Raw genomic sequence first — 24,623 nt, 5'->3', positions numbered from 1 at the left:
CATAGGATCACTCACGGAGAAGAATTATGCGTCCCCAGTGGTTGTAGCCAAAGAGAACTGTGACCACAGCAGTGTCCAAAACGTCACTGGGGGCTGTTGGAAGACAGGCTCTGTTTGCGGGGAAACAGATGTCCTAAGGGACGCTGGCTGGATTGGGCTGTAACCTGGGCTGGTGGATGGGTTGTGAGTTGTGACCTGGTCCATCAGGCGAGGACTCGGCCCAAGCCAGCCCGCCTGGTTGGGGGGGTGCCACGCCGGGGGCGGCAGGTAACACACCCGAGGACGGGTCACCTGGGAGCGGCTCACCTGGGCGTACCTGGATCCACGAGTCGGAGCGCTTTCGCGCCGGGCGGGCTAGCCCCGCCCCTCGGCCAATGGTGACGCGGAGGTCCGCGGCCGTGGGCGAGGATTGGGCGCGGGCGGACGGGCGGACGGGCGGGGCGGGGCGTCCGGCAGCTTAGGCGCTCGGCCGGCGGGCGGCGCTGACTGCTCGTCTACGCGGGCGCGGAGCGGGCGGAAGTGGCGACGCTGGCGTCCCTTGATCCTGCTGCGGGCGGCAGTGACGGCCCCGGAGCTGACGGCGGCGGCCCGGGGGGCGGTGTGGACGCCCGCGGCGCCGGCTGGGGCATCCCCAAGGGCCTCGACCCCGAAATGGCGCTGCTGGCGGAGCACCTGCTGAAGCCGCTGCCCGCGGACAAGCAGATCGAGACGGGGCCCTTCTTGGAGGCGGTGTCCCACCTGCCGCCCTTCTTCGGTGAGCCGGGGTGAAGAGGGGAGCTGGCCCGCAGCCCTGACCCAGAGCGCACCCGCATCCTTCTTCTCCTGAGCATCCCCCAACCATCCCTCAACTAGACACCGCAAATCCTAATTCCCCACGCACCCAAGATGCCCTTTTTCTCCAAGCACCCCAAATTTTCCCTATCCCTGCCCGCTCCCAAATCCTCTTTCCCCCGAACATGTCACATCCTTCATCTCTTCCCAGCCATCCCCATATCCTCCATCTCCCTCAGACTCTCCCAACCCTTTTGTCTCCCCAGACACCTCACATGCCAACATGTCCTTCAGATGCTGGCAGTTCTCCGCCTCCTGGTGCACCCCAGTCGTCCTCTCCCCACAGACACCCCTACTCTTCCAAATCCCCAATCCTCCAATCCCCCATCTCCCCGAAAACATCGCTCACCCTATCATCCCCCTCTTCCCTTTCAGAGTGGCTCTCAACTCCCTCCCCTTAAAATGAATCCCCCCCATTTCATAAACCCCCTCTTTTCTGTAAATTCTCCCAGCCTCTCCCTCATGGGACCTTGTGAACACTTCTTTCCTTAGAATTCCCTAATTTCAGATCAGAGACACCACCCACCACCCCCACTCCAAGGGCAGGAAGCCTGGCAGGGTGAGGAGGGGCCTTTTGGAGGGAGTCGCAAAACTCTGGGGCCCGTTCCTAGGGAGAACCACCTAAAGCTTTCCCTCCATTTAGAACAGGGTTCAGGACAGGGGGGCTGCTATGTGGGGCGACATCAGACATGGAGTGCTTGGGATGGGGTCCAAAAGGGAAAGACCCCTCCTCCATATGTCATGCCCTGGGAGGTCATAGGAGCACTGAGCTGGTTGCAGACCTTCCTTTCTCCCATCCCTCAGCCCAGCCCACACCCTGGATGGAAAATGGGAAACTGAAGACAGTACCATCGGCCCCTGCCCTTTGCTTTGCTCGTCCTGAGTAAAGGCTGAAACCTGAGCTCTGCTTTTTCCTCTTCTATGTGGGCTTGCCCAGCGCCCCGCCCTGCTGTTTCATTTGGTGGCCTTGCAGGAAGAGACCAGTCCGGAGGGCAGAGTCTAGCTGAAACCCGCAAACTGACAGAACCTTGACACTGACTTGAACTGAAGGGAAGTGGCACCTGGGGCAGTCACTCCCTTTGCCCCCTAGTGGGTGACCAGGGCTCATGGTGGGCAGTAGTCCCTGAAGTGCCGTGGGCTCTGGGGTGGTTGTGACTACGTGGAGTCATGTGCCAGCTCTCCTCCTCCACCTCTTGAGCCTCAGCATCCCCATCTGTGAAATGGGCATGCTGATCTCCTAGGCTAGCGGCAAAGAGTAAATGAGGTGGTGTGTGTAAAGTTCTGAGGCCTTAAGTGCCAAACAGGTCTTAGCTGTTGGCAAGGGGAGATGTGTGGTTGTTATACAAGTTCCTGGATTCAGTTTTGGTTCCTTAATAGAGTGGATAATTGAGTAATGAGTAGTATTTGAGTGAGTGCCATTGGCTGGTTTGTACGATTCTCAGACTGGCTCTTTTACGTCCACTGTTACATCCCTGGTACCCAGAACAGTGCCTGGCACACAGTAGGTGCTCAGTCAGAACTTGTTAAATGTATAAAACATTCTTATTTTCTGTATCTCAGTGTTGAGATAACACTGACTCTCCAGGCAGGAGCTTGGGAGCTATCTGGTTTGAGCACTGAGGAGTTGTTGATTTTTGTGACAGGTTTTTCCCCCCTCCTTGGTTCTGTGAGCATTTGCCCTGAACAAGGATTCAGAATCTGTTTAAGCTAGTCGTTCTCAACTGAGGGCGGTTTCGCCTCCTCAGGGGACATCTGGCAATATCTAGAGACATTTTTGGTTGTCACAACCTGGGAGGGGGGCGGGCCGGTGAGGGGCACGGGGAGATGCTACTGGCACCTAGTGGGTAGAAGCCAGGGATGCTGAAAACATCCTCCAGTGCACACACAGCCCTCACCACAAAGAACTGATCCAACCCCAAATGCTAGCTGGATCTCAAGGTGGAGAAACCCCGAGTTAAGCTCTGTGGCCCTTTCCTCCCTCACCTTCAGCAAGGTTGCCCATCAGTTCTGCATCTGGGGGCTCCCTCATTTGATGCGATTATCGTGCCGGTTTTAGAGGAAAGGGGGGTGGTGGCGGCTGGAGCTGGCGGTGATCTGGTGCCCCTGCTGGAGAGCACCCCCTCCTCCTTTCCCTGATCTCAAAAGACCCTTGTCTTTGCTGCGAGCCGGGTGCTGTGGGCTGTCACGTCTGTTGACAGAACCACCATTTATACAGAGGCCTCAGTGGGTTGGCCCACAGAAGATAATTCTTAGCACTATTTAAAAAAACATGATGATCCATTTTGAAGCCTCAGGCTCTTCTTGGGGGAGAGTTCCTCCTGAGGGTCTAAGCTTCAGGAGGATGCTCCCACCAGTGGCTTTTCTCTGGCACTCAGGGGTCGGTGGAGATCCGCCGTCAGCTCTGACACACGGGCTTTGTCTAGGTCTTGGGAACGTCTGGTCCCCTGGATGATCTGGGCGGTGTGTTTCTGGAATGGAGCAGGCCTGGGATTATGGACACAAGAAGTCTGAAAGGCATTCGGTGCCAGTTTCCTCCAAATCAGGGTTTCTCCACCGTGACACTGCTGACATTTGGGGCTGGGCCATTCTTTGGGGTGGGGGTCTGTCCTGTGCTTTGTAAAACGTTTAGTGGCATCTCTGGCCTCTCTCTACCAGATGCCAGTAGCACCCCATCTCCCCAAGTTGTAACAACCAAAAATATCTGCAGGGAGACCGAGTTACCCTTGGTTGAGAGCTACCGCTCTTGATATAAATAGGGCAGAGGGCTGAAAGCTGTGTTTTTTTTGGTTTTTGGTTTTTTTTTTTGAAAGCTGTGTTTTTTGAAAGTATTTTAATTCTGCAAGGAAGATCTGTTTCTCAAAGGAAAATGGAACAAGAAGAAATGATAAATTAAAAATCTCACTGCCATTTATTGAGCATTTACTGTGTGCTACGCATTCTATGTAGATGAATTCACTTAATCCTCTCACAACCTTTTGAGGCAGAGTTTGTTGTTGTTGTTATTGTTATTTGAGAGAATCAATGCTGACATTTCAGAGTATTTTCATTCCAGACCCATTTATATCTTTATCTATATTTAAGGGGAAATGTATAAGCTGCTTTTTTACACCCAACAATATAGCATAACCACTTTTACCCATCAATCAGCATTTTTCATAGCTGCCTAGAACTTCGTTGTTTGAATGTGGCCATAATTTATTTAACCAATCCCCTGCTGTTGGACATTTACATTGCTTCCTTTTTGTTTTTTTGCTCTTGTAAACTATGCTACAGTGAACATTCTTGTATATATTTCTTTGCATACTTCTTTGGTTATTTCTAACGTTTAGAAGGGAAATTGCTGGGTTGAAGGGTATGAAGGCTTTTAACCTGTTAGCACAACCCCATTTCTTAAACCATCATCGGTGGTGGTTTGGGACAGAATTGGTTGGGCTTGATGAATGCTAATTGGTTGGGCTGCAGGTCAGATGTAGCTCAGAACATCTGTATCCTGGGCTAACTCTTCCATATCTCCAGCCTGAGTCTCCCGAGCTGTATAGGTTTTGCTGTGTCCACTTAGAGGTCAGCCCTTTGTCCATCTTCTTTCTTTACCTTGACCCAGTAATTGGATCTCACCTCTGACTGATCAGTTTGCAGCTGACTTCTGTGAGGCCCTGCTCTCTAATCTTTTATGGTCAGTTATGCAGCTGTTCTAGAGCATTTGCAATTGGAGGATGGGGGGGGGTGGGGGGAGGGTGAGGGAGAGGCTTAGTCATTTAGTCTTGTCACTCCCTGCCTAGAAGCCTCAGTGGCTCCCTGTTACCCCGCCTTGATATCTGTGCTGTAGCCTTTCTGAATGGCTTGCAGCCCCACAGAGGGTACCATGCCATCATCTGCCTCTGGCACTTTACCCGCGTCAATTTCTCTGCCTCGGGTACCACTCCTCTCTGGCCCATCACCTTCCTTTCACCTGGCTGGGTTCCACTTATCCTTAAGGAATCAGCTTAGGGGTCACCTCATCTGGAAAATCTTTCCTGACTCCCATGGAATCTACCCCATTCTGACACTTGGAGTTATTTCAGTGCACTTGGTGAGCTAGTGATGTTTGTCGAGTGAATGCTTTTGGTTCCATTCCCATTTTCCTGGGTTCTTCTAAAAGTGTTTTGCTTTCTTCTCTCTTTCTAAGTTAAAATATAGAATCAAATTAAGATACATAACTCATATTCTGTACCCATGGCAGACGTTAATAATCAATCATGATACTGTTTTTTCCCCCTTTAAGTCTAAACACAGCCTCGACCACTCCGAGGTCCATTAGAATTGATGCATGAGGTGACACCTGTTTGCTCTCACTGTTTAGGGAGCAACCAAAGATGCAGGAGCTGAAAGTAATGATTTCTACCTCTTGGTTCTTGAGATCCAGATTCCAGGGGTGATTTTACTTCCTTCAGGCTTCTTAGCTTAATTAAATGGATGTGCATAGAATCGAGCCTTACAGATATCTGATACTCACGAAACAGTCCTAGAGTAGCCCCAGAAAGAGTGGTTTTGCGTCACTTTGGTTCAATGCTAGCTCTATTTGGCGGGGATGGGGGGTGGGTGGGGGAATGGCAGGCCCAGAGGCACAGAATTATCTTGTTTTACAGCCAAAGAAACCAAGGCCAGAAAGGTTAGGTGACTTGCCCAAGGTCACGCAGCCAGCAATTGACCACAGAGCCAGACTAGAACTCAGGCCTCTGGACTGCTTATGCAGTGCTTTTGCTGTTGTGCCTGCCTGCTTTCCTGGCTTCCTGTCTGGTCAGTGGAGCCAGCCTGTTTGGCCACCAAAGTCCAGGAGCTCTGCTGGCTCCACTGTGGCTTATCCAAGACACTGGGAACCCCAGACCAGCTATGCAGGTTTCCTTGGAGCTGCGTGCCTCATAATCATTTTGCCATGCTGGGACCATATCTCTTGTCTAATTGAACGCAGATTTGATAGCTGGGGCATGGAAGTCATCCAGTGGGGAGGCCCCAGACAGCTCAGTTTTTCCTTTAATTGGGACATTGAGTTAACTGCCTGGGGACCAGCCCCACCCACACCCGCTTGGCCTCTAAGAAGTTGTTCCTACCATTGCAACAAGCACCTTTCAGGACTTGGGACCACAATTTTTTTGGTTTTTGTTTTTTAAGTTGATACAAATATATGTTTATTTTTGGTTTTGTACAGAATATCCCAAGAAAGAGAAACAAGAAACTGTATTAACTCTCGTCCAATAGCAGGTTAGTTATCATTTTGGTTGTCTGTTGAGAGCTGGATGCTGTAGGAACCGGAAGTAGACCGCTTCTAGGAGGAAGAAACAATGTACTTTGCGGAGGGCGGTGGATAAGTCACTTTCAGCAATGGGTTTTGCAAGTTTGAACCGGCCTGCAGACTCCTCTCATCCATTGGAAGTGTGTTTGCAAGTAGTGAGTGAGGATTCATTAGCCTTGAGGAACACCTACTGCGTGCTGGTGGGACATGCTCATGAGCTCACCTGGCCCAAGTTAGAGCCAAGTAACACCTGTATAGAGGGCTGCCGCTGGCCCTGTTGTCTTATCCCATCCGTCTGTGTAACAGCCCATGAGCTGGCTGCTTTGGAGGCTTAGAGGGAAGAAGTTGCTTTGAACCTGGGTCTATTGTCCACTGAAGTCCATGAATCGAAGTCTCTAGATAGATGGATATTGGCATCAAACAGCCAGCCTGAGCTTGAGTGCTGCTTCCATGGTGCCCCAGCTGTGTGTCCATGCCCTAGTGGTTCCCCTCTCTGAGCCTGCAGCCCCAACTGTACAAGGCGGAAGCTGGGCCTCCCAGGAGGGCCGAAGGAGGCGGCCTCCCCCAAATGATGTTGGCACCCAATGCCCAGAATCACTCCATCTTTTTGCACAGGTGGGACAGACATCCTCAGACCTTTAGACTCTGCACTTCTTGCCACACAGCCCTTGGAAACAAGGTTCTTGCAAAAACAAGCTGCCTCTGGCTCTTGGTGACCAGCTGCCAGGGCTTGGGGCCAGCTGAGCTGCCTGGCTACTGAAGCAATTCTCACTTATAACATCCAAAGGCCAGTGCAGAGCATGGACAAATGGTGCCCACCTGCTCTGTTCCCCCAGTGATAAGGATGAGATCCTCTTGATCCTCTGGGTTCAGAAAAGTCCAGCCCTGAGGTCAGGGACTGAGGTCTGGCCTCTGCTCCTGGAGGGAAGAGGATGGAGAAGAAAGAGGGAAAAGACCCGAACGTCCACTCTGTCACCTGCTGGCTCATCCAGCCCCCGTTTCATTCCTCATCTGTGGGGTGTCTGTCGCATAGGGCTTCTTGGAGGAACAGTGCCCCATTGTGAATCGCCTCCCAGGCCCCAGCAATGTGCCTGGCGGAGCGTAGGTGCCCAGCCAACATGGGACTTGAAAGGGAATGGAAAGAATGCATGACAAAGGGCTTTGTAAAGGAAAATATAATGCATGAGCCCATCATAGCCAGCATGGAAAATATAAGGCATGACCCCATCATAGCTAGCATAACCCCTGTTTTGAGTGACTCCCATGTGCCGATATCTCATTTCCAGTCCTTATCATGACCTTATGAGTTAGGAGGAATTGGTGTCATTTTACAGAAGAGGAGACCAAGGTTCAGAGCGGTGAAGGGATTTAACCAGGTCACACAGCTAGTAAGGGCTTTGTAGGGGGCCAGCCCTGCCACAAGTCTTCCAGAGCAGAAAGGGCCTTTTTGAGCTGTTTGTAGGGGAGGGGAAATGATAGGAAGTAAGTTCCCATCTGGCAGTGTGCTTATTTCAATGAGCTTATTAGAATGGAAATGTAGGTTGCATTGTTTCAGTTTTAAAATGGCCTGGATGGATGTTAACTCCTTGTGTTACATTCTTACAGAGTTACTTGTAACAGGGTTTTCTTTTTTTTTTTTTTTTTTTTTTTAAATTGTTACAGTGTTAACTGTATCTGAGCTTTTAAAAGTCATTACAATGGGGGCTTCCCTGGTGGCACAGTGGTTAAGAATCCGCCTGCCTAATGCAGGGGAGATGGGTTCGAGCCCTGGTCCGGGAAGTATTCCCACATGCACCACAACTACTGAGCCTGCGCTCTAGAGCCCGTGAGCCACAACTACTGAAGCCCGTGTGCCTAGAGCCTGTGCTCTGCAACAAGAGAAGCCACCACAATGAGGAGCCTGCGCCCCGCAACAAAGAGTAGCCCCCACTCGCTGCAACTAGAGAAAGCCCACGCGCAGCAGCGAAGACCCAATGCAACCAAAAATTAAATAAATGAATAAATAAATAAATTTAAAAAAAAAAGTCATTACAACGGATCAGCCCTCTCCAGAGTCCTGTAAAACCTCTGCTTTCTGTCCCTGCAGTTCCGCAGTCAGCTCACACTTCCCCTGGCTCAGAAATGATTCCTTTTCTGCACTGCTGTCCCCCCGAGTTCCTTTCTCCACTCCCTTCTGATCTCAGACATTAATGGTCAGGAATACATGGTCCTTATTTTATAACTGAAGGGCTCCTGTTAATTTTACCCATATCAATCAACTGATAACACCTTCTTTCCCTACCTCTCTCTCCTCCCTCCCTTCCTCTCTTTCTCTTTTGATTTCTTAATCATTGGAATCACTCTTTTCTGGATTTCTTCTCTAAAGAATGATGATATAATGTAGAATAATAGTTATTATAATCATAAAGAATACTTTAAAAAAAATTTAGCCAGAAACTATGAGGTGAGGCCTGGTATTAGCCTCATTTTACAAATGCGGAAACTGAGGCTCAGAGAGTTTAACTAAATTCTCCCAGGCCACACAGCAAGCAAGAGAAATCATTTTCCCATCTGCATTCCCGATTGAAGGCTGGTTTTTGACAAAGGGGTCAATTTTGGATAAAGAGAGTTGGCATGTCATGGGGGTAATTTTTAAAAGCATCGTTTTGTAAACATTCTTTTCTCTTAGATATTAGGATAGTAGAATTTAGAATGGGAACTAGTTTTAGGAAGGTGGGCATTCTCAGGGCTCTTATGCTTCAAAATAGGCCTTATTGCAGACTGAGCCGTCTCCACACACACACACACACACACACACACACACCCCCACATACCCGTGGATTAATAAATGATTCATCTCCATCAGCTGTAATTTGAGTGCCTCCCATTATGATCCTTGTAACCCAGGATCTGTAAAGTTAATCTGCCCCATGTGTTTAACAACGAAACCTTATTATCCAGCTATTGAAAAAAAAAAAATTGAATTTGAAATAGAACCTCCCCAAACCAGGCTCCTAGAGTCATGACACAGGTACACTCTTCATCCTTTTTCAAATAAGTATATATGGGTTGGGTCTGGTGTTCCCACACTGAATCACACAGGCTGAAAGTGAAGCTGTGCGTCTTAAAAATGGAATGCTTTTTGTTCTTGAAGGAAAATTATTCCTGAGATGAAATGAGAGGGCGGGCCAGGGCGGGGGCGGTTCTCTCACCTTCTTGCCTAATGTTGGGAACATCACCTGTTGGAAGATATGGTTGTCTGAAGAGGCAGGTGTTGAGGGGCAGCTTGGATGGAAATTTCCAGATATATGCTGGGGGCTTGCTCAGAGCATGATGGCAGGTGCTTTCCAACTACGTTGAGGCCAGAAAAAGAGGAAGTGAATGTGATTCTGTGTGGCATATGGTGACTGCTGGCTTACGAGGAATTCTGCTGTCTGGGCAATCTCAACCATCTGAGCTATGACAGAGACCCGGGCAGAACTGTCACAGAGGTCCTGCACAGAATGCTCGCTTGGTGCCTGTTTCCTCTTATTTTGCAGGCAATGGTGACAAAGTTAGCTATTTGTTTTCCAAGTATCTAGCAGGATCAAAGCACTGCAGAGAAAACAAGAGGAGTTTAAAAAAACTACACAAAACTGTCCTAAGTCCCTGAAAACATACCATGTAGGGCCATTTAGAGAAGAGTTGAGGGAGCCTGTGACGTCAGTGGGCCACACCTTTATCATAATTCCTGTTTTTGATGATGGCCCTGTTTAGAGAACTGCAAATGGCTTGCTGTACAAAGGCAGGGACGTTTGAGTTACATTTTGAGAAGTTCCATCCAGAATGGCTGAATGTGAAAGTTGGTACATTCATAAAATTTGGTAGATGGAAAATATTTCACTGCTTTATTTTCTTTTTATTATTGAGATTAAATGTCTTTTCCTTTCTTCTTTTAATTGTCCATTTTTCTGTAAGGTGGTTGTTGTTTTTTTCTTATTGATTTGTTCGAGCTCTTTACATATTAGGGATGATAGTCTTTGGTCTATGATATTTGTTACACAGGTCATCCCCTCCCCCAATCAGTTTGCTCTTTGGCTTAGTTTGGTGATGGGATTTCCCCCCACCCCGACCCCATCCCATATAGAAGGTTTCTGGGTTTTGTAATCAGACTTACTGGTCTTTTCCTTATGCCTTTTGGGTTGAGTAGCATGCTTAGAAAAGTCTTCTAAACAGAAGGGGCCATTTGCCAACACGTTCCAGGTAACCAAGGCTTGACTGTGTTTGGAATACGTGCTTATTGGAGTTGGTTCCATGCAGTGAGATGGTGAAATTGTACCTGATTTTTCTTTTGTTTTTGAGACAACTTCCTTTGATGAATGAGAAAAGCATCTGAGCGCCCCCCCGCCCCCCCACCCCCTGCCCTTCCCTTCTGGCAGGTTCTGGGTGTCATTCTAAAGACCCTGTTGGCTGACAACAATGAAAAACAAGTTTCAGTTAACTGCAAAACAGGTAAAACAAGAAAGGTAATAATTTTGAGGCAGGGCTGCATTCTGTAGGAAAGGTAAAGCTGGATAACCCTCCAGAAGGATGTTGTGTCGTGTCGTATCCAGAGCAGCGGCCAGTTTGCGTTTCAAGGCTTAGGCCACGGTGTGCTTGGGGGTTAAAATCATTTCAGGGTTTTCCCGTTAGAGTCCTTTCGCTTTTGTTGAGTTCACACACACAGATAGAAATGTCCTAGAAAGAAAGGCTAGAGGAAGTCGTGGCACCAGCCTTGGCTAATTGTGTCTGCGTGCCTGACTGTCGCTATGTGACCCTGGGCCAGTCACTTGGCTCTTCTGGGCCTGGTGGCCTCGGGCTGCGCCAAAGCAAACATAAACCCAGAGCCTTCCGTGAGGCGTGTTGAAGCTGGCTTCAGCTTACCTGGAGCGCCTCCTGTTTGCCCAGCACTTCAGGGCTCTGGAAAGGGAGGGGCCTGAGCCCAGCGTGGTTCAGGCACTTGTCCAGACACCAGAGCTGAGAGCCGAACCCAGGACCGGGGCTCTGGAGCACAACCGTGCTCCTCCCCTGATCACAGGCGGCCCACCCCCGGATGCTGCCAGCCCGACTCCTCTGTGCCCATCTACGTGTACACAGTGATGCCTTTCCTACCAGCAATTGCCCCCTCGCCCCGGCCCCATGCAGCGGGGAAGTGGATTCTGGGGTCGGTCGGCCTCACCACCTCCCTCTGCTGGGGTCCATCTCGCAGCCCTCGACTCTCCCCTCTCTTGCTTCTGCTCTACAATTGGCTCCAGAAGTCCATGCAGACCCCACATCCTACCCTACAGTAGAGCAGAAGCTCTGTCCCTGCATGGTAGCCACGACGCACAAGAACAGCTGCCTTGGGGCCCGGCTCCTGCCAACCATGGCAGTCTCATGACCCGAGTGACACGCTCTCGGGAGAAGGCGAAACAAAAAGCCTTTCTCCCCGCCCTCGCAGGGTGGGGCGGGCGCTCAGAACCACACCAGCGCCGTTTCTAGAGCCAGGGAAGCTGAATAACGTTCTGTGCATGTCTAAAATGCACACCCAGTGACCTGTCGCTGGGAAAAGCTAGGAAGCCACCCACGCACGGTTGGTGATGATCTGTCACCAAGCTCTGTGTCCGCATCTCCAACGTGGGATGGCCGGTGGCGGGAATCAAATCACGGCCAGGCTCAGGGCCCTCACGTGGCACATATGGCGCCTGCCCCATCACAGCAACTCTCCAGGGGTGGTCCCTTTCCAGGCGGGGAAACTGAGGCCAAAGCCCCTTCTCATAGCCTCTGCCGTGTTAGTCACGTGGGTCCTTAGACCCGGTGCATTGGGTCAATCTTCACTATAAGAAAGTGGCTAGAAAAAGAACCTGGCAGGAAATGTGCCTCTAGATTCAGTTTCCTATGATCTGCCCCCTCATTCATGCTGGGGTCCAGCTCCATATCAGGTGCTGGGGGCACAGAGGCGGACTGAGGCCCCCTGGTCTCTGCCCTCTCTGAGCTCAAGTCCATGGCAGGGATGGGTGGAAAACAGAGTTACACGTGGAACCACAATCACGGTAGCGGTGCAGTGGACTTGGAGAAAAAGTGGAAGGAAGAAGTATGACGTTTATGAGCAGAAAAAAGTGTCTGACATTCTTGTTCTTTTTTTTTTTGGCTGTGCCGCACAGCATGTGGGATTTTAGTTCCCCCACCAGGGATTGAACCCGTGCCCCTGCAGTGGAAGCACAGAATCTTAACTGCTGGACCACCAGGGAAGTCCCAAGTCTGACATTCTTTTCCAACTTTATATATGAAAAATTTAATACATACAGCAACCCTGTTTGGGAAAAGCATCTCAGGAACTTGTGTACGAATCAGCGATTTTTAGAAGATGGCTGCTGTCATCTGCCGATGCTGGCTTTCAGCTGCGACATTTCCAGCCTCCAGCCAACCCTGCTCACTTCAGACTGGCCTCCACAATCTGAACTGGTTCTGGCCAGTCCATCCTGTTACTGAAGGCAGTGGTTTGTGTATACTGACAGACTCCCTCGGTTTGTCTCAAGTCTGAAGTCAAGGGGAGATTCTGTCAGCAACCAAAGACCTCTGTTCAGTCCTGAATGGTGGGGCAAGTTTGTCTTCCAATTCCAGGGCTTGTTCCTATACTTGGTGCTCCTAAGGGTATAGTCATACCCCTTCGATTGACTAGTTGGTGAATATATGGTGCAGTGTTAAATCCATCGCAGCCTTAAAGCTGTTTGCCCATTTTGTCTTTAAAAATCTGAACAAATGACTAGTGAACTCTTGGTGAAATTTAAATGTTAATAAAATAGTATACCCATAAAAAAAATAGAATGTACAGCAAAATGGAAAGAATTTTACAGTGAATATTCATGAATCTGTCACGTAGATTCTACCATTAATACCTGACCATACCTCTCTAGCCACCTCTCCATCCATCCATCAATCCACCTCATGTCTTTGGACAACACACATTTTGAAAGATGTGGAGGTGAAGCCATTGGCCATCCCTTTGGAAGGGTTTTTTTTTTTTTTTGGCTGAGCTAGGTCTTCGTTGCTGTGCGCTGGCTTTCTCTAGCTGCGGCGAGCAGGGGCTACTCTTCGTTGCGGTGCGCGGGCTTCTCATTGTGGTGGCTTCTCTTGTCGCGCAGCACGGGCTCTAGGCACGCTGGCTTTAGTAGTTGTGGCGTGTGGGCTCAGTAGTTGTGACTCGAGGGCTCTAGAGTGCAGCCTCAGTAGTTGTGGTGCACGGACTTAGCTGCTCTGCGGCATCTGGGATCTTCCCAGGCCAGGGATCAAACCCGTGTCCCCTGCATTGGCAGGTGGATTCTTAACCACTGCGCCACCAGAAAAGTCCCCCTTCGGAAGGGTTTCGCCAGTCCCTATGCTGCCCATCCTTGGCACCTGCCCGGCTCCTGTGAGGCTCGGAATTGGTGACCCTTGGTTGCATAGGCAAGAGGGGAAGAGTCTCCAGTGGTGGAGAGTCCTGGCTGTCTTGCATTATTATTTTTTTAAAGGAGGTTTCTTTTTATTTATTTTTTGGCCAAACCGCTCGGCATGTGGGATCTTTGTTCCCTGACCAGGGATTGAACCCTTACCCTGAGCAGTGAAAGCGCTGAGTCCTAACCACTGGACCGCCAGGAATTCCCTGCATTCTTTTTTTTTTTTTTTTTTTTTTTTGCGGTACGTGGGCCTCTCACTGTTGTGGCCTCTCCCATTGCGGAGCACAGGCTCTGAACGTGCAGGCCCAGCGGCCATGGCTCACGGGCCCAGCTGCTCCGTGGCATGTGGGATCCTCCCGGACCGGGGCACGAACCTGCGTCCCCTGCCCCCTGCATTCTTATTTTAAGTCTGGAATGCGTTGTCCTTTGGGGGAGTCGGTGGTAAATGTCCTGGGAGAGAACACGTTACAGGGCTAGCAAATTGCACAGACTCCCAGGTTGGCCTTGCAGGATGAGGTCAGCGATACATCAGGGAAGATGAAAGGGTGGGTGGAATCATTACCTCATTAATGCCCTTGGCAGGTCCACCTGGGAGTCCAGAGCGCCCAAGATCAGGTGGGACAGGCAGCCTGCATCCCCCCACCCAGCACCTTGGAGCAGCTCCTGTGGCCACCCCGGGGGAGGTCCAGCATAACCCCGTGGATGGAGATGTGCTCCCACGGGCGTGAGAGAGAGGCCGGTAGCTGAGAGCAGTGGGCTCACCTCTCGGCCCGAGGATTCTGTGCCCGGGAGCCTGCAGTGGGGCAAGGCAGCCACCCCGGGCCCCATGAGGGCCTCAGTCGGGAGGTAGGAGAGTAGAGGTGGCAGGGGGCACAGGCCCAGTGTTCCCACTCAGCAGAGGTCCTGACGGACCTGGTGCCTTCCGAGCCTGGGTGACATTTGCTGGACCGTGGAGCCTGGCCCCGGTCATGCTACAAAGTCGTAAAGATGGTCACAGTTCGTGTACTGAGGGTTCCTGTGCTGGCCACTCTGCTAAATGCGTTCAGCGCGTGCATTTTAATCCCCACGTCAACCCTATGAAATAAGTACCACTGCTGCCCCATTTGACATGTGCGGAAACTGAGGCACAGGAGACTTGCTTAACTGGATTCAAACCCAGGGTGTCTGGATATCTACCCGACCTTCTTTCCATTGGGTTTTGGGGTATTTCATTTATAACGTCCAATGCTGTTTCCCCAATGCACCTTTTTTGTAACAGCTGCGATTAGAATGTTCCAGATGGCCGGCCAGGTGTGCTGGGTCACCTTGGGTGGAATTCAGCCCACAGGTGTCCCTCCCCCAGTCCTCCGCCCCATGCGGTCAGTTGGCACGCACACCGAGGCCCCAGCCTGGCCAGCGGACAAGGGGAAGCTGGCGCTGGTGTTTCCCTGCCGCGGGTTTGGTACTCACTTGCGTCCTGCTTGGGCATCTTTGCCCCCTGGGTTCTGTATCGAGGATGGTGAGAGGTGTTGGGGAAGCACAGCTGTCTTTAGGCTCTGAGGTGAAGTCCTTGTTGAGTCTGCTCAGGAGAGAACTGGCCCTTCCCCATGTGTTTCCTCCGTGCCCAGCCCTTAGCAGGGGGCTCTGACCTGTGGGCTGTCTCTGGTCCCTGTGACAGCCTGCTGGGGGATCACAGAGGAGGGAAAGGAAGAGGGACAGTCCACAGGCAGCTCACATTTCCCATGGAGCCCTGAGTTCCAGGCACTGCCAGTTTCTAGGTCCACATTTGATCAACTTAAAGGTGCCACCTATTTTAAAATGCTCTGTTGTTTTATGAACCACCAAGACAGGAAAAACGCCTCCAGTTAAGAACATTCCGATTCCAGAGGTGAACAAAATTTGTGTCTTGGAAGTGGGTTGTTTCACATCATCCTCACAGCAGCTCTGATCGGTTCTGTTGGCCCATTTGCTAGATGGGAAAGCTGAGGCTCAGAGAGCAGAAGGGACATGACCAAGCCCACACTGCCAGGGTGTGCAGAGCGGGTATGGAGCCCCAGTTCATCGAGCTCTGCTAAGTGACCAGAGTCCCACTCCTGGTGGGTTCTCCTGGGCTCTTATGCAGAGTCTCAGAGCGGTGGGGCCTCTGGGTCGCCAGCTCACTTCCTCCTTAGAAGCTGGTGAATGAGTCAGGTAGGATGAATTGGGAGATTGGAATTGACATATATACACTACTATATACAAAATAGATAACTAATGAGAACCTAGTGTATAGCACAGGGAACTCTACTCAATGCTCTGTGCTGACCTAAATGGGAAGGAAATCCGAAAAAGAGGGGATATGTGTATACATATAGCTGATTCACTTTGCTGTACAGCAGAAACTAACACAACATTGTAAAGCAGCTATACTCCAATAAAAATTAAAAAAAAAAAAAAAAAGAAGCTGGTGAACGAGCTCTTCTTCCAGCTCGTAAGATTCCTCGAGCTGCCTCCTGGCCAGCTGGTCCATTCGTGGCCTCCGCCATGTCAGCCAAGATGGTTTCTTAGAGTGTTAGTTTTGCAAGATACTCTGCAGTGTGCTGTCCAATTAGGTAGCCACTGGCCACGTGTGGCTATTTAAATTTAAATGAATGGAAGTTAAATCAAATTACAAATTCAGTCCCTCGATCACACTCACCACATTTCAAGTGCTCAAAGGCTGCATGTGGCCCATGTTAGATGGTGCAAATATAGAACATTTTGTCTTAGGGAGAGAGGGTGCTGTGGACAAAACGGTTTGCCCCCTAGATAGTCCAGTTGTATTTTTTTTTTTAGTATTTATTTATTTATTTGGCTGCGCCAGGTCTTAGTTGTGGCATGCGGCCTCTTTTAGTTGCGGCATGTGGGTTCTTAGTTGCAGCATGCGGGATCTAGTTCCCCGACCAGGGATCAAACCCGGGCCCCCTGCATTGGGAGTGCGGAGTCTTAACCACTGGATCACCAGGGAAGTCCTAGTCCAGGTGTATTTTAAAGGCTCTGACAAGTCCTGCAGTAAGAAACTGGTCTCACTCAGAGCCCAGCACTCCAGATTGCCCATGAACCATTTTAGTACTTAACAAACAGCTCTGCCTTTCCTTAAACACACCAGGTGACCTCCCCTCCTGTCCCCATGGCCCATGGAGGTCCTGAATATCACCCTCATTGGGAATCTAAATCTCTCTTCTTGTGTTGTCCCCAGATTGCCTCGGCTCCCCAGTGTTTACTCCCATCAAGGTGGACATAAGTGGCAACATCACAGTACGTACTTGGCCCTACAGCCCCGGTACCCAGATCAGGACTCTATAATCCCGTCTGGTCACCAGTGCCCTGCTCCCTGCCGCAAGTTCCCCAGGCTGAGGAACAGGAAGGAGATGTGGAAATGGGCCTGGGCCCCAGCTTCTCTGACTTGGAGCTCCAGGTTCTTGGTCCTCTTTGCGGTCATGCCATCCAGTCATAGCCAAACTAGGACCACAGTCTGGAGGGTTGACCTGAGAAGGAACCTGCTGGTTCTTGTATTCACTCTACCAAACAAAAAATAAACTCCAAGGTCCACAGGTGCACTGACCCTGCCCTTCCCTTCCCCAATTCTGAGAGTTCCGGATGGCATCCCGTAGCCACTGACCCTCCCCCCATGAGGATCCACTCTGAGGCTGGTTGTGTGTCATTATCCCCATTTTATAGATGAGGAAGCTGAGGCTCAGAGCTGTTGAGGGGCTCATAGCACGGAAGTGGCAGAGGTGGAATTCACATCCAAACTGCCTGCCTCCAACTCAGGAGCCTTCTTCCTGGACATCTCAGAATCCTAAGAACCTATTTCCATTTGTCCACAAAAGCGAAACTTCAGATGCTTGGGGTTTGAGGCGCTGTCAGTAGTGGTTGGAGAATGTGGACTCTGGGGCCTGGCCAGTGCTGGAACCCGCTCGCACCTGCACCAGCTATGTGACCTTGTGCACGTCATTTCCCCTCTCTGAGCCTCAGTTTCCTCATCTGCAAACTGGAATTATGACAGCAGCATCAGGGTTGCCGTGAGGATCAAATGAGGCTGTGCCCATAAAGTACTTCGCAAGTCCTGCAAATGCGAACAGTCATGGTTATTGTTATGACAAGCCCCGCTGCAGGTCCTGGCACTGGGGGGCAGGAGAGCGAGGCTCTGGCGGGGTGCCCCTCCACCCAGCACGCGGGCAGCCGTCTATGGGGGCAGCCTTCCTAAGGGGGAAACCCTGTGTGCTCTGTTTCAGAAAATCAAAGCTGTGTATGACACCGACCCGGCCAAGTTCCGGACCCTGCAGAACATCCTGGAGGTGGAGAAGGAAATGTATGGAGCAGAGTGGCCCAAAGTGGGGGCCACGCTGGCGCTGATGTGGCTGAAGAGGTGATGGGCTCAGGTGGCTGGGTGTGTGTGGCTGGTGGGCCCGGAGTCCTGCTCTTCAGAGGAGGGACAGCCAACCCCGCCACTGCCCCAGGGGGGCAGGACGGGCACTTCCTGTCTTTCACATAGGCGCTCTTCTTGTGCAAAGCTAGTTAGTGACAGAGAAAAAGCACCCTGGGGGCCAAGGCCAGCCTGATGGTGACGCTTCCTTGCTTGTTCCAGCCCCACCAGAGGCATAGCAAGCCGGCGGGTACTCTGGCCGTTGTGCTAAGCTGTTTAGACACCCAATCACATTTCATGTGCTGTGAGTTAGGTGTGGTTATCCCCATCTCCCAGAGGAGGCCGCTGGGGCTTCTGGAGGCCAAATCACATGCCCAGGGCACAGTGGCAGTGCTGGGAGTGAGTGGCTGAGCACAGCTGTGCAGGTTGTACACTGCACAAAGATGTTCCGTCTAGGGCCGGTCACATCACACACATGGTAGATTTGTATATTATGACAGCTTCTTGACAGAAATACAGCATCTTGAGGACAAAGAACTCTAATTTGCACAAATTCGTCCTGTGGCCTGGGGGCAGGGTACCCCGATATGGGATATGAACTCAGACAGTCTTACCCCAGAGTTGACAGTGCTTGTAACCGTGATACATATTGTCCTCATAGCACATATTTGGAGCCGCATACAATTGTTCCATCTTACAGATGAAGCCATTGAGGCTCAGAGAGGCCAGGCAGCTTGCTTGCTGAGATCACCCTGCTCTCTACCAGCTCCAGAATTCTCCTTTAGCTGTGCAAACTCCACAGTCCCTGGCAACAACTGTGAAGCCAGGGACCCATTCTCTGCCCCACGGATGTTCCCAATGTTGCCCTTTCTCTGGGGCCTGGAGTCAGGAGCCAGGAAAGGCGCTCTTCCCCTGTCTCTCTCTCCATTCCCTGAAGCTACCCCACCCCCACCCCCACGCACTTCTTTGGTGAAACAGAACAGGAAGAATCTGCTCCCTGGAGGGTGTGGCCTGTGTGGGCATCAGGGGGTAAGTGGGCTATAATTAACAACCTTATGGCCTATTTTATGACTCGCCCCCACTGAGCTACCTACTCTTGTCTGTCAACAAGAGACTCACAGACCTGGAATAAGGAACGCCCCTGGGTCTATCCATTGGCAGCTTCCATAGGTTTTTCAGGAAGAGCAAGCCAGAGAGTGACGTTCAGATCAGTTAGATGGTTTGTGTCCAGATCAGACATGGGCAGAGCCAGGTGACTGGGAGAGCACGTGCCGGTGGATGTCAACAAATCGAGCACATAATAAGCACCTGCTGTGTGCTGTGCATGGTGCCGGGTGCATGGGATGTTGCTTGGAGAGGCGTGGTCCCTCTTAGGGTATCACAGCCTGGGCAAGGGGTCAGGCTGGTGGGCAGATCCTGACAGCTGGTTATCAGACCCTGGAGCAGAGAGAAATCAGGGAGGGCTTCCTGGAGGAGAATCGCCAAGCAGGGAACAGGAGGGTTCCAAGAGGAAGAGGCCTTGCAGAGGCCTTGGGAGGGCAGGAGAGGCACAGCATATCTGCCCCTCCAGGAAGATCTGGTCTAGCCAGGGCCCGGGATGCAAGGCAGGAGCAGGGAAAGATGAGATGGGATTGGACAAGGATGAGTTCCAGCCTCCTCAGGGGTGCTAGGGAGCCACTGAGGGGCATGAAGTCCATTGGCAACAGGGTAAGATGGGGCTTGAGAAGGAATCGTCCCAGCTGCTGGTTAGAGGGGGATCATTTGGGCTGGGAGAGGCAGGGGCTCAGGAGAGGTGGTCAGCCAGGGCAGGGCTGGGACTGGACCCCAAGCTCGCTTCCACACCCCAGGCTGATCCCCAATGGTTGAGGGTTGTGATCCAAGCATGGAGTATTTCCCTTCACCTCATAGGTGATAAAGCTTAACTTTTATTCCTTTAGTCCTCGGGCCCAGAACACTTGCCCCTAAGAACCCCCCAACCTGAATCCTACCGCCCTGCAGGGAGGGAGCAGAGGACCCCAGCTGGGGAGTGAGACAGGCTGGGTTCACATCCCGGCCTTTGATTGAGCTTTTGGGGTACCTCTGTGTTCCCTTCTGTGAAGTGGGCAGGTCATGCTGAACTTAGTCTCACAGGGCTGAGGGGAGCAGATGAAATGAGGTGGATTAAAGGGCTAGTACTGATCTGATTTTCAACTTGGTCACCCTGCCGTGACCCACACCCTTCTTCTGGCTCTTGAAGCATCATCCTACCCCAGAGGAAGGGCTCAAGTGGCCATTGGAGGATGCGGACCGTGGCTCAGGCAGTGATGGAGGCGGGGAACCCACAGGGTCAAACTCGCCTGTGTTCTCAGCATGTCCCTGGTCTATGGTCCCTGAGCCCTTTGAGGACCAGAGCTGTAGCTTCAACCCTGCACTGACTGGCTTCATTCCTCAAGCACTGATGGCCATGTGGCCATGGAAATAGGCAAGACAGGCCCAGACCCTGCCCTCATAGACCTTACAGCCCAACAGGGACTGGCACCAGGCCTGGTATAGACGAGGTGCTTGGGACATGTGATGTGAGCCGGGGAGTCACGTTACACGGAAGCTGTTGTAGACACATGACAGCGGAGGAATCGTCACTCCCTTTGGGGTGTCCGTGCCCCCGGCTCACTGTAGGAGGTTAATACAGAGCGCATCCGGGTCTCCGCGTGTGGCGCTGGCGGGTGATGCCGACGGGGGCGTACAGGGCCCTGAAGCGCAGTCTCCCTTCCGGCTGCAGAGGCCTGCGCTTCATCCAGGTGTTCCTCCAGAGCATCTGCGACGGCGAGCGCGATGAGAACCACCCCAGCCTCGTCCGCGTCAACGCCACCAAGGCCTACGAGATGGCCCTCAAGAAGTACCACGGCTGGATCGTGCAGAAGATCTTCCAGGTGAGCCGCGCCGCAGGCCCGGAAGGACCACCGGCTCGCGGGGCCCGCCCTCTGCCCCGCGCCCTGTGGCTGCGGGCCCCGCCCCCCTCCCACCCCGGCTCAGGAAGGGCTCCCCTGTCCATCTGGGGTGAGGCTGGTGCTCCGAGGGACCCCTGCCAAGTGGTGGGCATTTTCCTAGATGCTCCGTGGTGATTCTGATGAGGGGCCTGATTGGGAGGCCATGGGAGGAAGCAGGGCAGAGACTGAGGCTGTCGGGTTGATGGTGGGCTGGCCTCACTGGCCCCTTGGATTCAGCTGGGACCCTCGCACTGGGGTGGGGTGGGGAGGGGAGGAAGGGCCCCTGTGCCCACGGGGGCGTCTGCTGAAAGAACATTGGCCCACGAGGCTCTTGGTGACTTGTGTTGGGGTGATGATGACCACTGGCCTTCAGCACCAGCCCGGCTTTGGGAGAGGTCCACTGGGGACGTGTGGAGAGCCCTCAGGGTGCCCTGCACACTGTCGTGGCTGCCCTCCCTCCTGAAGCCCCCACCACCCGCTCTTCCTCACTCCCGTGAGAACCGGCATCTGAGGGCTGGTCTCTGTCCCACGTGGCACAGGTCGAGGGTAGGCTGGGTCGGGAATCTGCTGGATCCAGGCAGGAAATAGGGCCACATCTGGGCCATCTGCCCTGGCACGGCTGGGGACAGTGCTCATCCTGGGTGGGCACCGCAAGAGCCCTGTCCCCCGCCATCCCCGGCAGACCCCCTCCCCCTTGAAGGCCTCACGACCACCCCCTCAGTAATAACCATGTGTGCCGGATGCCTGGCCTGGCGGGCTGCCGGCGGAGGGTGATCCTCACAAATGCACCGAGAGGTACTGTCCTTGCCTCCATTTCACAGATGAGGAAACTGACGCCCAGGGACGTTTAGGATTTTGCTAGAGGTCACACAGTAAGAAAAACGGGCAGCTGGGATTCTACCTCCTGAGCCTCAGTATCCTCATCTTGCAGATGGGTATAAAATAGGCCCTGCCTCACAGCCTCATTGTGAAGAGTCAGCGTGTTACTCTGTGTAAAGTTCTTGGCGTGTGGTTTACACTCAGCAAATTGAAGCTATTTCTATTTTGATTCCTAATGATAACGTTATTATTTGTAATTTCCTCACCTTCTCAAAAGGCTTGTAGCCTAAGCTTTTTATCCGGTTGCATCCTTTTCCTTCTGGCTGTGAAATTCTGTGTATGTCCGGTTCTCTGGACTTTTCAAGTTGTCAGGGAAGCCCTGAAATTTAGGGAAGTATCACCCCCTGAAGGACAAAAGAGGAACAGCACAGATCAGCCATCCCCTCCCCGGCTCAGAAAGGTGGGGTCTCAGAAGGAAGCGGTTCACTTTCTCCAGGGCAGGGAGCCCCGGGGGAAGAGGCTCGTCCACGCCGAGCACCTGCTATGTGCCTGGGGCTGTGCTGAGCACTTGGCATGACCTCCTTAATCCTCACAAAGGCAGCCCGATTGGGTGGGTGTCATTATTATCCCCATTTTACAGATAAGGAAACTGAGGCTCAGAGAGGCTAAGTAACTTGCTCAAGGCTCACCGCTAGTCAGCGGCACAAGCTGGAATTTGAACCCAGGTCTGTCTGTCCCCAAAACTTCCTGCTGTCTCTCACCGGAGTAGAAGGGGACACACATCCCCCTTGGCCTTTCCCGCCCAGCACCACGAATAGCACAGACCCCTGCCCAGCACGGACCTCTGGGGAGTCCCCTCCCAGAACCCCGACGGGCCTGGCCCGGTGGCTCAGGGTCTCCCCCTCCGCTAACACTGAGCACCCCCCTCTCACCCGTCTCAAGGCAGCACTGTACGCGGCCCCCTATAAGTCCGACCTCCTCAAAGCACTCTCCAAGGGCCAGAACGTGACGGAAGAGGAATGCCTGGAGAAGATCCGCCTCTTCCTGGTCAACTACACGGCCACCATCGACGTCATCTACGAGATGTACACCAAGATGAACGCCGAGCTCAACTACAAGGTGTAGGCCAGACCCTCAGCGGGCACCCCGGGCCACATGCCCCTGACCACAGCCCCCCGCAGGAACAGGCAAACCCGAATCACTGTGAATCCAGCCGGCCGGCCACCCCCAGCCTGAGGCGCCCCCCAGAGCAGCCCAGAGACGGACCAGGGTCTGCAGGGGACCGGCCCTGCTCTTTTAAAAGTCACTTTTGGGGTCTATCCTCCTGGAGCAATAAATAACGATCTCACTTCTGAATTTCATGACAGCACAGACTGACTTTATGCCTTCATTTCAGTGTGATAAAAATTGATTAATGTTTCTAATAAATCAAGTCCTAGGGTTTTTTTGGTTTCCCACCACCACCCCATGCGGAGCGTGACTCTGGGGGAACTGGTGTCAGACTCCTCACTTTAAAAATAGGCATGTGTCCTTCTGAGGATCTGGCTGAATGATGTTTGGGGTATTTTAAGGACCACGAGGGGGTTTGATCTGAAATTATACAGGGCCCCTGTTGTGGGATTTTTTTTAAAGCAGACTGGTGTGTGTTCTCAGTGGTTTGCACAGCCCAACCTCACAGCACTGTCATTAGAGCCTGCTCTTTCTTACTGTCTTTTGCTAGACAGTGTTTTTATAGCTGAAACCAACCAGCAAGCCTTTGATGACCAAGGGGAGGGTTATTTTAAAGCTATCAGGCACAAATAATTGACCATAGATGACTGTATTTGCATTCTTCTCCATAATTATCTTCTTCAGGGACGGCTTTTCCAACCTAAGAAACTACCTACCATGTGTATTCTTTCAAGGGGGAGAGGATGAACCCAAGAACACGCCTTGCTGCCTTAACTGTCCTTCCTGGCGCTAAAAAGAGCTGTATCTTTGAAAGTGTTGGGGCGAACAGAGCAATCCCCAAAGAACTGATATGTGTTAAAAACCCAGTGAGGAACAATTGGTGATTTTTATGTGGAAACTAAATAATCCTTAATAAATAAATCTCTATTTTGGAATCACATTGGTGTGCTCTTTTGGTTCTTGATTTTTTTTTTTTTTCTGTTCTTTCTGGATCAGAGGTTACAACTGGGGATAAGCCAAGGACCTGTTTTCTGGCCTCCAGGTCCTATTTCTGGTTTAAAAAAATAGAACTGGTTGCCACATTGAGAAACTGGGAACATGTCACAGAAAAATCTTGATTTCTAGCTTCTTTTGAAAAATCAGACTGCCTGTCAGGAGCTGAGAGATGACTGCCCCCTTGGCTGGATGCGGGGAGTGGGTGGATAAAATTTCCACTTTGCCTCAGTCCCCACCAATCCCTGTTGCCTCCCCAACCCTGTGACCATTGGTTATTGGAATTGATCGTGGGCTGATGCTTTTTCTGTTCCTAGGGTCAAATGTAGAAGGAAATGTTTTACTTCATTCCTGCTCCTACAGAACTGATAGTCTAGTGGGCAAGATGGACCAGTAAATCACCAGTGATGATATAGAGTGGTCAGTGCCCAGAGGGAGCCTGGGGCTACAGGTGTGTGTGTGGGGGGCACATCCTGGGATGACGCTAAACCTCGATGGAAGGGTTGGGGTTGGGAAGATCCCGGTAGAGGAGGAGAAGGAGGGGACACTGCAAATCATCGGCAATGTCCTGGTGGCTTGACCCAGAGCAGGCTGTGTGTATATGAGACATCATGCCACTGAGGGATTTGAATTTGACCCTGAAAATTATGGAACGCCTTCAAGGGTCTTGTGCACAGTCAGTTGGATATCCAGTTCGGAAGGCTGCCTCTGATGTGGCCAAAGGTTGGATGCCTGAACTAAGTTTTTTGCTGTCTCTGATTTTATTATATTTTCTAAGTTTGCTGATAGTAAGAATG

At 51.7% G+C, this 24,623-nt stretch overlaps 1 protein-coding gene across 1 annotated transcript; it reads left to right on the top strand.

The window, feature by feature from the left end:
* The first annotated feature begins 511 nt into the window (after positions 1-511).
* On the top strand, positions 512-23,889 carry GLTP (glycolipid transfer protein). Its single transcript, XM_079942903.1, has 5 exons — positions 512-754; positions 16,709-16,767; positions 17,748-17,881; positions 20,637-20,787; positions 22,606-23,889. The coding sequence occupies exons 1-5, from the start codon at positions 652-654 to the stop codon at positions 22,786-22,788; spliced, it is 630 nt and encodes a 209-aa protein (XP_079799029.1). The 5' UTR covers positions 512-651; the 3' UTR covers positions 22,789-23,889.
* Positions 23,890-24,623: the final 734 nt, after the last annotated feature.

The sequence above is a fragment of the Stenella coeruleoalba genome, assembly GCF_951394435.1.
Source record: "Stenella coeruleoalba genome assembly, chromosome: 14".
Classification (NCBI taxonomy): domain Eukaryota; kingdom Metazoa; phylum Chordata; class Mammalia; order Artiodactyla; family Delphinidae; genus Stenella; species Stenella coeruleoalba.
Note: the sequence above shows the minus strand (reverse complement) of the source record. Positions and strands in the feature narration are given on the sequence as shown.